The 16,464-nt window shown below is 43.1% G+C and overlaps 1 protein-coding gene across 3 annotated transcripts in view; it reads left to right on the forward strand.

Moving 5' to 3' along the window:
* Positions 1–202: 202 nt before the first annotated feature.
* ITPK1 (inositol-tetrakisphosphate 1-kinase) overlaps positions 203–16,464 on the forward strand; it is a 141,045-nt gene continuing 124,783 nt past the window's right edge. Inside the window, exons 1-2 of one of the 3 annotated variants that reach the window (XM_071426578.1) lie at positions 203–313; positions 973–1,151. In XM_071426578.1, the coding sequence (XP_071282679.1) occupies positions 1,057–1,151 (95 nt within the window). In that variant the 5' untranslated portion in view covers positions 203–313; positions 973–1,056. Of the gene's footprint in view, positions 314–552; positions 709–736; positions 835–972; positions 1,152–16,464 lie in introns of those variants that run through there. The other 2 variants (XM_071426577.1, XM_071426579.1) reach the window with 2 other exon arrangements.

Genomic DNA, 16,464 nt, shown 5'->3' on the forward strand with positions numbered 1-16,464 from the left:
AGGAGACAGCACAGTAATTCAGACTGAAAGATTCTTCCTCTAAAATGAAGCACAGAACAGCTGCCTCATATGAGTATTTAAGGATCCACAATCCAAAAATTAGAATGCCAGTCCATGCTTGCATTGCCTGCCTTCTGCCTCTTGCAAAAGAAAGTTAAATATCAGATAGCCATTATTGCAAACTCTGTTTAATCCCTGCAGATACTTGCAAATTCTGGAAGAAGGCTCTGCGGTGAAGACTCATGTTTACTTGGAACATTTTTTCTGTGAAAGATGTACTGACCAAGTACTTTCAGGAGCACCCATAGGAAGTGTAAGTACTGTGTAGAATGCTCCTCCTTAGGAAACCAAATCCCTGGGGGCATCCGCGGGCCACGCCCCCGGGCCCCGGCCGGGCCAGGCCCAGAAAGGGGCGCTGTCTCTTTAAGGCGGCGGCGCGCGCGCCCCCTGGTGGCGGCGGAGCGGAGTCCGGGGGGCGGGCGCGGCCCCGCGGTGCTGCGGCGGGGCGGGAGCGTCCCGGTGCCGCCCCGCGAGGTGGGTGGGAGCGGAGCGGAGGGGACGGCCCGGAGGAGGAGGAAGTGGAGGCGGCTCTGAATAGCGGGCAAATGGGGAGCTGAGCGGCTGCAGCAGCAGCAGCACCGCGGCCGCGCAGCAGCAGCAGCAGCGGCGGCGGCAGCAGGCGGGCACGGAGGCGAGCTCGGCGGCGGGGTCCGTGCGTGCGGGCGCTGCGGGCGTGCCGCGGGGCGGGCGGCAGCGGCGGCGTGCCTGCTCGCCTGGGCGCTCCGGGGCTGGTGCAGGGAGCGGCTTCTCTGTGCCTCGGCGAGCTGCCCGCCGGTGCGGGGAAGGGCCTGTCGGGGCTGCCCGCCTGCCGGGGGCTGCCCCTGGCGCGGCTCGGCGGTTCAGCGGGGCGGGCGGGGAGCAGCGGCCGCCGCGGGGAACCGGCTGATCCTCCTTTCTCCGCTTCTCTTCCAGCCGTCGTTTGGCAGGCGCCGAGTGCGAGCGGCAGCTGCGCTGCCCCGCCGCCCCGGACTGGTCGCCTGCTCGCGGGGCGGCACCATGCAGACCTTCCTGAAGGGGAAGCGGGTGGGATACTGGCTGAGCGAGAAGAAGATCAGGAAACTGAATTTCCAGGCCTTCGCCGAGCTGTGCCGGTAAGGAGGCGGCCCTCGCCGCGGGGAGCGCCGGGGCGGCCCCGGGATGGGGCTGGGGACGCTCCGTGCTCGGCCGTGGTCCGCGCCGCCCTCGGGCGTACCGCACTCGCTGCGTGGCTCCGCGGAGCCGCCTCTGCCCGCCGGGACCGGGGCCGGGGCCGCCGCGCTCGCAGTGCCCCGGGCACCCCGCCCCGCTGCCGCCGGGCCAGGCTAAGCGCTCCTGCTTCCCGCTCACCTGGGCGCTGCCGGGCGCTCCAGGGAAACACTATCCGGCATGGTGCGGCGTTCCCGTGGGTGTGCCAGGGCCCGGCACAGCACCGCCTTACTGCCCGCCTGGGTGCACTCCTGCCCTCTGCTTCCAGAGAGGTCTCTGGTATTCCCGTTGAAATAGGGTAATTTGGGATCTTTGCGGACCCTCTTCCAAAGACGTGTTATTGTAGGAAGAGTCGAACGTTTGGGAAGAACTTTCCTTCAAGTTCGGTGAAAGCACATAAAATTAGGGTCTGCAAACCCATGAGTAAGCTTGTATTCATTTGGGATGTGAATGAGACATCTGAAGATGGTATAACTGTCCGAGTTATGCATCTATTTTGTGCTGTCCCAGAGGTAAAGGTTAGTTTGATAAGCTGTAATTAGACTTTATCTGAATAGCTTACAGGATAATTTTTGCTGTATGTTACACAATTTTATTATTTAATTGGTAGTTTAAACTCCATGTGTGGGTCCAAGGTCTTGTGATACATACATTACAGCTATGGGTACTGAATAATAGCTTTTTATTACTTCATTCTAATACTACATTTATAACGAGGAGACTAAATCAGTTTTGATAATTGAAAAATATGCTGCAAACCGTACAGAATATATTGTATGAGACTTCAAATACACTTTATTTAAAGCATATCATGCTAAAAACACCAGTCCCTGTGAAATTTCTGTTGACAGCACTTTTTCTGTAAAGATGAAGGAGGCAGAACAGAAAACTGTTTCAAGAAAGTGACAAACTTTTACATCCATTTTTGTATTTGGCATTCTGTATTCCCACTGCCAAACTTCAGCAAAACTTAATAGATTTTTTTAAAGTATAGAAAGGGCCACAAGTTCTGGTTTAATGTCTAATTTCATGTGGTTCTCCAAGCAAAATTCTTGTTGATGAATAATACTAAATTTTGCCCTTGTATGAGATTTTAGGTTAGTTTTGTGGTGCTCAAAAATACACTTTTACCTCTATTAGGCATACAAAAAGTTTTTTAGGGCCTTGAGGTATGATATAGGCTGTTTTTCATGCCTGGAAACTATAGTGAATCTCAGAAAATCCATTAAAAACTTCTTGGTATTATGTTCTGTACATTGTTATATTTAGCAATCTCCAAAAGAGACTTTTTCTCCTCCGTTGTCCTTGTTTCTCTTTCTGACTAAGTGCTTTGCTTCCTTTCTCTCTACCTTAGAAATTCCTTACACATGTGTTATGTAACATGGATCTACAGTTTCTTTGTGTACTGTACAAACTTATTAATAGTTTTGGGTCATCATGCTGCTGTGAAAATTGACCCCAAAGTGTCTTTCTTGCTACACTTTACTAATTTCTTGGTGCAAATTAGGCTACCTCATCCTGTACAGGCTAAGCTCAATTTGAATAGCATTTACAGACACTGAATAGAGATGGCTGTTCATACATGCTTTGATACTTTTAAAAGCATTATTAGCATTTCTGTACAAGCAGAGATAAATGTTTGTTTTAAGTATCAGTACAGTCATTGGAGCACATTCTGCTGATATCTTGGATGCTCTGTTTTCATTCCTAGCAACTTCTATTGACACCAAAGGGAAGCTGCATTCATTTAGGCAAAGATTTCAAGTATTTTATGGATAATATCTACTTGATAACTTGTGTGCTTGTAAGCTTTTTTTGCTGTAGAAGAAGTCATGCCAAGCTTAACATACATCTTACTAGAAATCTTGTGTATGGTAAAAAACAAGACAAGCATTCTCATTCCTGTACAGTGATTCATGTGTTAGAGTGGACTATGTATCTGTCTGTCTACTCTATGTGCTTTATGGTGACTGCTACTTGGAATTTATTTGCCTGTTGCCTAGGGATATACTTTCTGGATGACTACAAAGTTCAGATTTGTTTGTATGAGTTTGTAATGAAGCAGTTATATAGTCCAGGAAAGTAAGAGTAGCCTCCTATGAACTCCTGAAGCATGCTGGGTTTTAAATCAGGGGAATTATTAGGATAAGGAGAATCTTTATTTCTTTACAGTTAGCCAGGGCAGCCACTTCTTGTGCAAAGCACTGCCATCCTAAAGAGGCATGGACAGACATTTCAAAATCTGTTCAAAGCATTGTCTGAGAGACAGGCTCTAAGTGCTATACTGCTTTCTTGAGCGTGGCTCCAGGTTTTAGGTTAGATTGTCTGAGCTGAAATGAGGCACTAGCCAGGGTGAGTGGACCAGAAGAGAAGGTGTAGCTTTGGGGTGTAGGCAGTCATGGCTTCAGCTTTCTGCTCCACAGATATTGGGTGGGAACCTTAAATACTTTCCTCGTGTTTGTATCTGTCTTGAAACTTTCTGTATAACTAACAGGAGAGCTGTTCTGTGTGAACACAGTGTCTTGGGACTTTTGCATAATCTTTTTATCCACAAGGGAATCTTCCTCTTGCCAAAGGCGTTTGAGTTCACCTGCCCATTTGGTCCTCACTGTGACAGACTGGATATGTCCTACTTGAGCTGTATTCTTTGTAGAGATAAAGGTAGTGCCTGTGGTTGTATCTACCTTCACATTTATAGCCCAGACCAGTGATCCCAAATTGCTGAGTTGCACCCCAGTGCAGACCTTAATGCTTCTGCATCTCCTTGGGGGTTCTGAGCAGAGTGATGAGCAAAAAGGCAGTGTGTTTTCACAGGCCTGTTGCAGAGAGTCAGTGATTACTGAATAGTGTCTGAAGAGCTGTTGACCTGGAGGACAGAACACTTGGCCTGTCACCTGGGAAGCCTGTAGCTGATGTCTGTCAAGGCAGACTGAAGATGGGCCAAGCTCACTCTGATCCTCTGGCTGAACCTGCCACTGTGTATAGAGAGGGATGTGACTTTGCTCCCCAGTGCCAGGTTAGTCATTCTCCCTGCTATGTCAGAAGCACTATGGCAAAGGCATTCCTTTGGGATGAGGTGTGTCCTCAGTTCTGGTCTGTTTCCTGAGGTGGTTTTTGGTTTTTCCCAGCAGCTCTTTTCTATATAAGCTGCTTTGTAAGCTGACATTGGAGCAAGACTTTTATGTTCCGTTCCATGTGTCAGTACAGTTTCAGTGGTGAGAAGAGAGTTTCTGTCTCAGTCTTTCTGATATGAAGGCATTCCTGTTTGAGTTATGATACAGGGTTGAGCTCTTTTGTGTGGAACAGGGCACTTGGTACATGTTTCATATACTGTCAGGCAATTTATTACTATTGCCAAGTTGTCCCATGCTTTTAGTAAAGCTGCTAGAACACCATGCTTTGTGTTGCACTTGGAATTGTGTGCATTCCAGCATACATGCTGCAGCTGCTGTTCCCTGAGTGTAGGGTCCTTGTGGGACTGCAGCATGCAAATGTCTGGTTGGTGCATCTCAAATAGACTTTCTTGTGAACCTTTATGTTCTGCTCCTCTAAGATGGCACAGTCTGAGACTTTAGGTTGCTCTCTGTTGTCAAAATATAGAGTATCTATGCCCTGCTGAAAAGCAATGCAAGGTTTTTAGGTATTCCTCACAGAGAATTTAAGAGCCTTGATATAAGTGTGTAGTTGGGATGTTGTCATGTTTCTCTGCTGCTGCAGAAAGGAGCAGTTCCTCCTTTCTCTAGCTGCTTAGTCTCATCTTCTGTCTCAAGCTGGGTTTAATGGTTATGCAGTTGGCAAAGGCTCTCAATCCAATCAGTTCCATGCTCATCACATTGATCTTGGTATGGCTGTCACTGTGCAGGTGCATGAACACTAATATGAGGTTAGGGAAATGGAGATGCCACATTCCATTATAGAGATGGGAGAGCTGTTGTGTGTCAGATGGTGGTAAGGACTCTTGGATGCCCATGTCATCAATTTGTAAAATATGCCTGCTGCTGGGTCTCTGTGGACATTGTGAATTAAAAGACTCCTGTTCATGCCATATGAGGAGTGGCATATATGTGTAAAAATGCACATATCTACTCAGAAAATGAGTTGTGTGTGTTTGGCACCAGTTAAGATTAGTGAGGTGCAGCCATTTACAAATGTTTCTTTGCTCTGTAAAAGCCTCCGTTTCCTTGGTAGTTGTTCTGCTTGTCAGCTGTTACTATGGGCTCTTCTGGGAGCTCTGGAGATACGAGGCAGTAAGGTCACAGCAATATGAATAAGTTATAGTGATGGGAAGTGAAATACACTTCACCCAAGAGGAGACAATTTAAAGTCACCCAATTCTAAATGATAAGCTACTTCTCAGTTATTTTGGACAAAAGCATTCATCAGTGAAGCTTGTAAGTTTGCATGGTAATGTGGTAGCTTTTCTGTCTATCTATATACATAAAAAGTCAGAATTTTCTTTTAATGGCATGTAGAAAACAAGTAGAAAAGGAGTTGAAGAGTTGCCTGAAGATGTAATTTGTGTCATAATAAATCCCACAATTAGACTGATAGAAGAACTGTGCTTGTACACTCTAATGATCAGATTATTTATGGTAGGATTTTACTCTGCTGTGGATTTTGTTGCTGTTGGTTTTTTTTGTCATAAAACAGGGTAAGCATCTTGGAGGAAGAAGTTCCTCAGGAAATTATAGACATGCGGAGAAACTCTGCCCACAGAAGGCAGTGGAAGCAGGTTGATTGAGTTATGCCTTCTAGTAAAGGCTGGTTGTCTTGGTTTTTAGTGAGCAAGCCAAATTGTCATTTTCCCTCCTTGTGAGATCATCTGTGACAAACTGATAGCATCCCCTGACACAGGAAACTGAGTTGTTTGGGTCCAGTTTGGATTTCCAGGTACTGTACACTGGTGAAGACTCTTGAAACTTGGGGCTGTGTTCTTGAACTGTGGCTGCATCAGTTCAGCAGGCCTAGGATTTAGCACAGAATTTTGGGTATGTAGCTCCAACAGAGCATCTGTCACTGTGCTGAAGACAATTTGCTTATGAGAGGTCACTGTGGTGTGTTGCTTTGTTGGGCTTTTTTCATTGAGTTATGATGAAGCTATTTTGAGGCTGATACTAGGTCAATCTGCTGAACATAGCAACCAATGATTTTTTTTCCTAATTTAAATTTCTGTGTGGCTTGAACTTGTTTCGTTCCTTTCTGCTTTTCTTTAGGCTAAATTGATTCTTCAGCTTCTGTCCATTTAATTTTTGTGATATAGTTAAGTCTTATTTTAGCACATGAGAAATCACACTATCTAGTAATGTACCATAAAATGGTAAGCACTGTTGTCAGTGCTGTAGATCTGTATGGGTCTCTTTTTCTCTTCTAAACTTGATTTGTGGTCCCTCGTGTGCCATGGCCTGTGCACAAGAACCTAAACATGAATTTTAAGACAGATTTAAGAATAATGCTGGTTTGAGGGTATTAAATTAATCTGTTTCTTTATATAGCAGGCAGGAAGTATATTACATATTTTTTCCAGGAAGAACTCAGGGGATTTTCTTTAACCCCAATTCCCCACAAAAAAACCTAAATACTACTTTTGTTGAATCTCTGGCTTGTGCCAGTTAGCTTTTACAGCCTTAAAATCCATAAAAGTAAAACGTATATGTGTTGATCAATAGCTCCCATTGTTGGTTGTGGTAGTCTGAAATTCTATATCATGAGAAGTAACTGGGGGCTAGATGGCTGGGTAAGTTTCTTTGACATCAATTCTTAACAAAGACAACTGGGCTAATGGTAGAAATTATACTAAGCCATGAGAAAGTGTTGAACGTGGTAGCAAAGAAGGGTGTATTTCTTGGAGGAGAAGCTTACTCCATTTCTGGTTCCTGCTCCTTCTTCCTGTAATGCATAGAGACTTCACATTCCAGAAGAGCTGGATATGTGTGCATTTTCTTAATCTCTGAGAGCACCTACTGACAGGCATTCTTCTCACACAAAGCTTACGGTGTTATGCTTGCAGAACCATTTCATGGGAACACAGCACAGCTGCTGGACAACACAAGTGGCTCTAACAATCACCCTTTCATAGCAGCTCAGTTTTGTGGTCTAGCAATCATTTACCTCAGGTTCAGGAAGTTTGTGTATTCCTTATGGCACATCCCTTCACCACAACCTGTTGGAACTGATATGCAGCAAGGAACAATAATAAGCCTGGTCAGGTGGCAGCTTTCCTGAGAAACATCTGCATTCTTTTGCAGATCACAGGCTGAATACAAATTGACAGTGTTGCCAAAAAAAAGCCCTAAAAACCCAAGCAAATGTCATCTTGGGGTGCATAAGTTGGAGCAGAGCCTGCAAGGCATATGAAGTAATGTGTCCATTCTGCACAGCACTGATAACGCTGCTTCTGCAGCAGCCTCACCTACTGCCATTGGTCTAGGGCATGGCATTTCAGAGAAAAGGGCAATCAGCTGGGAAATGCCCTAAAGTGAGAGGAATCCTAATGCCCTAAAGTGAGAAGAATCGGAGGGTTTGTAAATACAGTGTATTGTACTGTGCTGTTCAGCATAAAGAAGAGGCTGGAGATCATCTTGACCATAAAAAGCTGTTGTAGGAAAGAAAAAAACCAACACACGATCCCCCCCTCTTCTGCCGAGCATATTCCCCAGTTCTGTTGTAGGCAGAAGAAAAAGTAGTGGCCTTCCACTCTGGCCAGGAGGGATGGTAGGTAAGTGAAAAAGATAAAGTATAATTGTGCAGGTAGGCAGTGGAATTTTTTTCTTGAGACCTCTACAACTGCCTTGGACAAATATGCTGGGAATGATAGAGGTGCTGTTTCAGAGAAGAGATGTTGACCTCTCCTGAGGTCAGTGCTGTCCTGGTTTGGTTCAATCTCTAATAGTGCAGAAGGTACCTTAGAAACCATTCTGAGTGTGCATTAAGTAGCTTGAAGTCCCTTTATTATTTTGGAAGTCATGACTTGGGAAGTCTAATCTAAATGTGTGCAGATCTCTTGAATATAGAGGCTTAGTGTGAGTAGGGTGTCAGAGATGACAGAAAGTGTTTCCTGTGCCTTAAGGTGCTGCACCTGGGAGTTGATAGCATATCTCCTGATACTGACCAGATAAAGTGCTATTCATCTCAACAGCTGACACGTTTTGGTGAGATGACTTTTCTTGAACATGTTCCAAAGAAAGGAGGAAGAAGTGCATGTGAAACACACTGAAATAAGTGTGATAATAGATAAAATACGCACCTGGGCTGGTCACATCTGTGGCACAGTGTTGTAGAACAAACCCTCTCTTGTTCGGTTATCTTCCGTTTTCTCTTTTTTGGGTTCAGTGTTCAATCCTTGAAACAATGGCTTGTTTTGTACTGATGGAATTTAGCTCTGCTCAGAAGGAGTTATGTGCTTTATATGATCCAGGCAAAAGCTGCTGATACTTCCATACTGTCCAAATACTACAGAAATGCTAGTTAGTGTTCTGTCTGTCTGCAGCAAGAAATCCTGTTTGGAGGACAACCATTGCTCTTTAGGAATGGCTTTCAAAATGACTGAGTTTCACTGAAGGAGGTGTTCTTTATTTCCAAGCAGAATGTTTTTACTTGTAGTTCCTTCCTCCCAGCTTCAGTGCTTGGGCTAATTTGACTGGGGTGTGATTGCCACTCATGTAAAATAATTCCTGTGAATTGGGAACCAAAGCACAAGTCTGCTCTTTCCCCCAGTCGGAGTACGACCTACGCAGGCAGCAGGGTGTAGACACATTGAGAGGTTGCTCTGATCTGCAGAGTGGAGAAAATCATGTTTCCAGATCTAATGGCACTTCTAGGGAAGTAATTGGCAGAGTCAGGCACAGGACTTGGAAGCAGGTTCGGTTCACATCGAGCTGTTTAATTTGCTCCCCTCTGATGCCAGTTAGTGAAGATTTGTAATATGTCTTGTCTTATATTGGTGAGTCAATTTTCCTTGCTTGGAAAAATTTGAAGTTGGTCCTTCCTCCTCAGAAACAGGCTTATTTTTGCTCTTCATCATATCCCTCACAGACTTTTCTTCCTTGTTGTCAAAAAGGCATCTTTGGTTGTTTCCCTCTGTTACACACTGGCTCTGTGTGTCCAGGCTGGGTCCTGAGGCACTGCCTCCTGAAACTGAATTCTCCATAATGCCACTGGCAAAGGAGGAAAAAAAAATTAAGTGAATGAGGCATGTCTGTAGCAAAATACAGAATACTAAATCTTGAACTGTGAAGTCATAATGCTCCTGCCTGTTGTTCTGAAGCCCCATGGTTGTCTCATCAGACTACACCACAAACATTCATGGGTACTGAGTGTCCCTCCTCAGAGAGCAGTAATGAGCTAAAAATCAGTGTTTCAAGAGACCTGGTTTGAGTTGAATGTTTTGGCCATAATCAACATAGATGTCCTTTTTTGAAATCTATGTGTTTTAACATGCTGGTGATTCTTTGTACTTTCTGTAATTTTCTCCCTGGTGTTAGGTATGGATAAATACATGTAATACTGCAATGTGCTTTGTTACAACAGGAAGAAATAGTTCAGAGGATTCTCTGAAAACTGGGCCCTTTGCACTGTGTGTTGTAGGGCTTGGTAATGACTCTTGCTGCCTAACTTTGATAAAGTTATCTTCATGTTGGGGTTGGGGTAACTGGGTAATAGCTGATAGAACAAGTGATGTCTGGGATGATTAATGGTGCTGGAAGAAAATGATACCATAAAGGTTCACTTACAAAATGCCACACCTAACCTGTTGGCAGCCATAGTGCTGCAGTCCTTTCTCCCTGCCATTCTGAAATGACTTTTGTCATTTGGTTAAAAAAATTGGTGGGATGACTAGGCTTATTCCTTATCTTGTCACCCTGCTTTCCCTACAAGGATGATAACTGTCATCATTTGTACCTGTGGGCTGGGAAATGCTGCCTGCTTCAGCAGTGTGGTATGTTTTAGTGAGTCCAGCAGTGACCATTTAAACCCAATAGGGTATGAATGTTTCAAGGAGAAACTTGGTTATTTCCTTGTAGTTAAAATACAGTCCACAGAGATGAACTTAATACAGAACCCTGTTGTTCTTTAGCTCTGCGTGCCGTGCAGCTGCGTGTAGATGCCGCTTTGTTCAGGAACATGCTGTTCCTTTGATTACAGAATCTCATCTCAGTTTTGGGAATTTACAGGCTGAGGATCCAGCCCCCTGTGCCTGCTGCCCCTGGAGTGTGATACCAGTGCAGATGGAATGGGCTCTCCTTGCTGCAGTTTGAAGGATGAGAGGGTGGCAGTGGTAATGGTGAGGGTACTTCCACCCAAGTTCATTGGTATGTTTTGCTTTGTAGCAGAGGCTGTAATTGCTTGGAGCTGTTTGGGGTGACAGGCCAGCTGAAGAGTGTGAGGACAGCCAGACAGACCTGGACTCAGCCAGCCAGGACCTGAAGGGATAGTTACAGCAGATGCTTAGGGAAAGTGTGAGGCACAGAGCAAATGTGTTCACCTTCCCCTTGGCAGACCCTCTTCTGTCAGTCACTTTTAGAGACTTTGGTGGCAGCAGTTGTGTCCATGGTCCCACATTTAGCTGCCACAGATGGATCTGCTCCATGTGTACCTCTTAATGCATTTTTGAACTCACTTGCATTTCTGCCATCACAGGAACATAGAGAGGCTATTGGCATTTGTTGGCAGCTCTCTAGTTTGGCTGTGAGTAGAAACATAAGCAAATACAAAGTTGAATTTGCTGTGATGTTGGTTTTTTGGTTTTTTTTTTTTTTTGGTTTTGGTTTTGTGTGTTTGTTTTTAAGCCTGTAAAAGAGTAGGTATTACTTATTTTTAAGTGTGTGTGTTGGTATTCACTTTACAAAAACAACCTGGCTCTTGACTAATTAAAAAAAAATTCAAGTTGTCTTGCAAAGTTCAGATGTCAAAAGTTCTTCCCCAAAAAGAAAATACTTTCCTGCTAAAAATAAAAAAGCTTCTAGAAGAGAGAGGAGGAACTAAGATTTGGTTCAGTTTAGAATCCATCTTCTAACTTAATCTAGTGCATAGTAATCTGTGACTTGAAACCAACAGTGGAGGGGTTTGTGGAACCCAAAAGCCCCTTGTAACTGAAGATAGAAGAGTGTCCAGATCCTAGTTTGCTGCCTGATGAGGTTAAATGCTAACATAGCAGAGGGGCACTCAGAAAGTGAAGCACTGTATTAGTACTGCAATAGTAACAGAAGCCCTGTCTTTTGTAGCATTTATACCAAATGTGAAATTCATTTTTTAATAAAATCTGCACCTGACTTTGATCTTATATTGAGAGCATCAAGTTTTCTGGTCTTCCTGTTGATTTTTTCAGCTAAAATTGCCTTTCTCTGGTCTCAAGTATGACTTTAGGAGTTGCTTCAACTCTGCATTCTTTCACCCTGTTACCTAAAATGGAATTTTCTTTGCCAGACAGTCTTTAAGCACAGATGTGCATGCCCTCAGCCCAGCCTCATGGTTTTAGAGTTACTGTGCTGTCTGGAACAGGTATATGCTGATAATGTGTTGAGTCATGGTGTTTCCAGCATGTGTAGCTTTAACATGTGTCCTCTGAGATAGGCTGGGTAAACTGTGTTATCAGAGGCTCTGTACAAGGCACCCTGGCATGACAGAGCTGTGTGTGAAGCTCAGCATTCAGATACACTTGCTAGTTGGAAGGGTGGGAAGAGAAGGATAGAGGGAGCTTGTTCTGAGGTTGCCTGTGGTGCTGCTCTTGTTTTGCTGACAAAGAGGGAGCTTAATTCACTGGAGCTGTCAATCTGGTAGTTTTCAAGCCTTGAAAGAAAACTCCTGTAAAATTGTGTGTAAGAGGGAGGAAAGGGAAAAAGAAATAAGCAAGACTACTATTTTGATGAAAGATTAATGATATAAAAATCCCCCCACCATTGTAGTTGCTGACCTCTGCACTGTATCTAGTAGAAAAGGGGAAAGCATAAGAGTAAAAGGGAAGCATTATTGCTGGCACATGGGGTTGGAGCACTGTGTGCTGGGGAAAAAGTACATGATGATAGAATTGAACAGCACCCTTTGTTCCTTGGTAGAAGTTTTATTTTTCAGAACCTTATAAAGCTTGTTTAATCTGTGGAGAAAAATGTGGAGAAAAATAGTTTGTGCTACACCTTTAGTTGTTGCTGGTTGTGTGAACTGCAAGTGGGAACTGGGGCTATAGGAGGAGAAAAGATCTATTGCAAGTGAACAAGCACTGGATGGGGTTATATTTTTTGACTTTGTGGCTTGATGTTTTGGTGTAACCTTTCCTTCTGCCTCAAGAAATAGGTCAAAGTCCAGGGACTTTGTCCAGCTTGAAGTGAGTTTTGAAAAGAGTAGGTCTTTTTTTGACGTTTTTCCTGAACCAAAATTTTAACGCACTTTAAATACAAAGTATCAGCTTGCTATTAGATAGGGGATTGCAACTCCATTTTGTTTTGCTTTCTCTTTCCAATGCTATTTTAGGCCCTCAGTTTGCAGCATCTGGGAGGATGTGTGCTTCAAATTTTGGTTTCTGGTTTTTTGGTTTTTTTTTTCTATGATTCAGTAGACTGAAAAATCTTCGGTCACAGGCATCCACCAGTCTAAATTACTTTTCTTTGGGGCTAGCTTAGTTTCAAGAACTCTCCAGCTAGTTTCATTTCTGATTCCTTTTTTAGTGCAATGTGACCAGCTTTACTCTTTATGTATGCTATAGGGCATTGATCTTCATCATTTTTGTTGCTTACTAGTGATGGATTGCCCATTTTCAGCTGGTATTGCACCTCAGGGTAGAGCATTCTTGTGGATCAGAACTTGCTTTTTTCAGTAAAAATAGTGGATCTTGGTATTATCTGGTCCAAATGTAATTTAAAGGCTCTCTTAGATATCCTCAGGTATTTGACAGGTTGTCATTGCTTCTGAGTATTGTAATCAAACCACATGGATCTTTAGTGTATAGCTCATGTCTCCCTGAGAAGGCTCTGGAGAGTAGAGAAGACTTTGCTTGATTGTTGCTGGTCAGCTGCTGTGTTTTAATTGTGAATAATTTTCTAAGAGACTGGTGGGATGTAAATGCTCATTTGAGTCAAACAGGAGTGGAGCCCACAATGTGAGGAGTGAGAAGTGGTTGAATGAGCAAGGCATAGGGTCATTGGGGAGTTCTGTCTTTTTCTCCATGTAAAATAAGCTCAAGTGCATAGCAGAGAATTAGGATTACAGCAGACTGTCACTTCCAGGTGTGCTGTGCTGACCACCACCTCTTGTATTAAAAGTCTTTCCTCATTTTTGTGCTACTGTGTTCAGTGGTTTCCTGATCAGTGAAGGCCTGCATCTTGGCTCACAATAGCTATTGTTTGGGTGGGGGTTGGCACAATATTTTTGTGCTGTGATTTGATCCCTAGTTTGTCTTGAATAATCTATTAAAATGTAATGCTTAATCCCTTTCCTTTTTGGCAGGTTTTCCTTTAGTATTTTTGCTGTAGTAATGAAACAGTGTAGCTTTGCTTGCAAGAGAATCACTGAAGAAAAACAGTATTTTGGGATGTTTCTTTTGTGTCTTTGGCTTAGAACAGAAAGAACAGCCAGAGGCAAAGCAGGTTAGACTTTCAGTCTGACGTGCTGTGTCTGTTCATATGTTAACAAATAACTTCCCTGATTTTCCCTGGTTCCTAGTTTCTCCTGTAAAAAAGTTCTGTAGAAACAGATATTGGGAAGTTTCTTCAAAAAGGAAACGTTTCTGAAATCACACCACATGGTTAGAACATTCAGTACTGCTAATGTGTGTTTTTAAAGTCACTTTGGTAGCACCAGACTGTGGAAAAGCATGTTTCTTCCCTGCCCCCTACCCCAAATTACACTTACTGCAATTAGGAGGCCTTAATTAAAATGCTGGGTTCGTAGCTTGGGCAAGACTTTGGAAACAAAGTAATTTATTCTAAGACAGCTCTACCAAAGATTTCTTCTGGTGCAAAGCTGTTTCCTGATGTGTAAGATCAAGATCTCTAAATCTTGCTCCTTAGCTGAATTAGATGGTGTACAAGTTCTTTGTGCAAGTGCTTATTCCTGAAACAGTAATCCTTGCATATGAATTAGGCTGAGATTCAGAAAAGCTCCTACTTTTTAAGGTGTTGTTGGTGGGAACTGATCATGTTTGCAGATCTTGGCCTAATCCAGCTCCATCTGAAGCTGTGAGGAATCTCTGTAGTTGGATTCCTTGGGAACTGGATATTCTGAACTGGTGTTCAGATTTTTTTTTTAATGGAAATCCTGAGAGACTTGGAATGGAAATTGAATTTGTTCACATTGGCACAAATTTGATGGCAAACCTGGATCACCACATGGATTTCTTTCACTGTCTTACTCTTGCCTTCTTGTACCATAGCTACTGACAGCAGGCACTTAGAAGATGTCATAGCTTGATAACAATTCATGGCCAAGAATCAAAAAGGTGGTAGGCAGTAATCAAAACATGCAACCATGGTGCCATTGAAAGTACACTAAACACCTGCTTGGCCCAGGAAAGTATCCAGTAGTGTAATTTGAAATTTGTTTTTGTAGGATCAAGTGTAGTATTTGAGTTTCCTGTTACTTGTTAGTGCTGTTGTCACCTTTTCTTACGTTGACTGATATGTGGGTGTGAAAGCTCCCTGGCAGAATAGACTTTTTAGCACACTTGCTTCTGGTGGTGAAACCTAAAACACAAAATGTTTGTTTCTGAAAATGTGCATGGTCCATGTGAAACCTCCCAGTTCCCTCTACCTTTAACCAGAAGTAGATTGCCAGTTGTTCAGGGCTGATTAGGCAGAATGGAGCAGCCTAGAAGTGCTGTTAATATTATAGTAAAAGGCTTGTGCTGGAGAATGTTTCTGGTTTTATATTTTTTGGTCTTTGAAACAGTAATGTCTATGTGGGGCTGTTTTCAGCAGCTGCCTTGGCTTTGAGAGGATAATTGTTGGAGCCTTCCATAAGAGCAGGGATGAAGGTTCTCTTTCATTCAAACTTGACCTCCTTTTGATAAAATAAAAGCTATTAAAAGGTTAACTTTTTCTCATTCTTTGTACATCTTTGAAAGTGAAATTTTTTTCCTTGGCTTTTTTCTTCCTGTCCAACACTTCAGGAAATTAAATTATTTATTTTAAATGGCTGTTGTTGGTGTCGGATGGCTACAAGAACTCAGAAGTATTTCTGCAAGGCCAATCCCCAAAAAACCTGAGTGATGGCTTTTTCCTGCTGTACTGGAAATGTGTAGTTTGACTATGAGTTGTTTTTGAAGCGTGCTGCCTGGATAGTTCTGAAATACGAGCAGAGTGCCAGGTGTATGTAGATGAGCTGGGAACAATTGAAATGTGTTCAAATCTTGATGTCTTCCATGTATTCCCTAGGATGGGGGTTGTGCAGGGAGTTTCCAGATGCAAGAGACTGAAGACCCTTGAATCAGACACAGGCCTGGCAGCCAGGACAGGGTTGGCTTTTGGCTCAGTCATAGGCTTCACTGTAACTTAAGTAAAGTTAAAGACTTAAGTAAATTAGTGAATTTTCTAATATACTTTTTCTGCCTGTCTGAAATAGTACAAACCAGTTTGAATGCTGTCCAGTGGCTGAACATTGCATGTGCATTGCTCATAGATCACTGGATCTCAAAGAAGAGCCAATGTGTGTATTACTTTCTCGTTGTTTTTCAGTAGCTCTTGATTCACATTTAGCTGTTCAAACATATGGTTCAAAACTAAAAATTAACGTTGTTAAAATTTGTCTCCTTCTCATTGATTTCTGTGAAGAAATATCATTGGACCTTGTTGAGATCACCAAGATGTTTTAACAATTTTAATTCATTCAGCTGCTGTTCTCTTTCAGACCTGTTCAGCTTATGAATATTTTCAGTTCATATGCAGAGTAAGTAACTCGGTTTTTGCCAAGCTAAGATTTCATCTTCTTGCATTGACTTTCCTAACTTGGTACCTCTAAGCTGTGGTGAAAATAAAACTATGGTTTGAAAAGCAAAGAGGAGAGGAGGAGTCGGGAGGCAATGTACCAATCCAGTGCAGAAGAGACAGTGATGGTGATAAGGATTGTTTCCTTGCTTACATTTTGCTATACTTCTTTTGTGGTTGCCTGAGTTCCAAGGAGGCCCTTGCAATTCTGTGGAGCAAGTAGTTTTCATTTTCCAAGTGCACATGAAACCTGCACAGCAAAATGAAAACTCTGGAAGCTGCAAATAAATTTGAGCTTGAACATAAACCT

Source organism: Agelaius tricolor, unplaced genomic scaffold (assembly GCF_023055355.1).
Source record: "Agelaius tricolor isolate 1412-34295 unplaced genomic scaffold, bAgeTri1.0.p SCAF_5, whole genome shotgun sequence".
Taxonomy (NCBI): Eukaryota; Metazoa; Chordata; class Aves; order Passeriformes; family Icteridae; genus Agelaius; species Agelaius tricolor.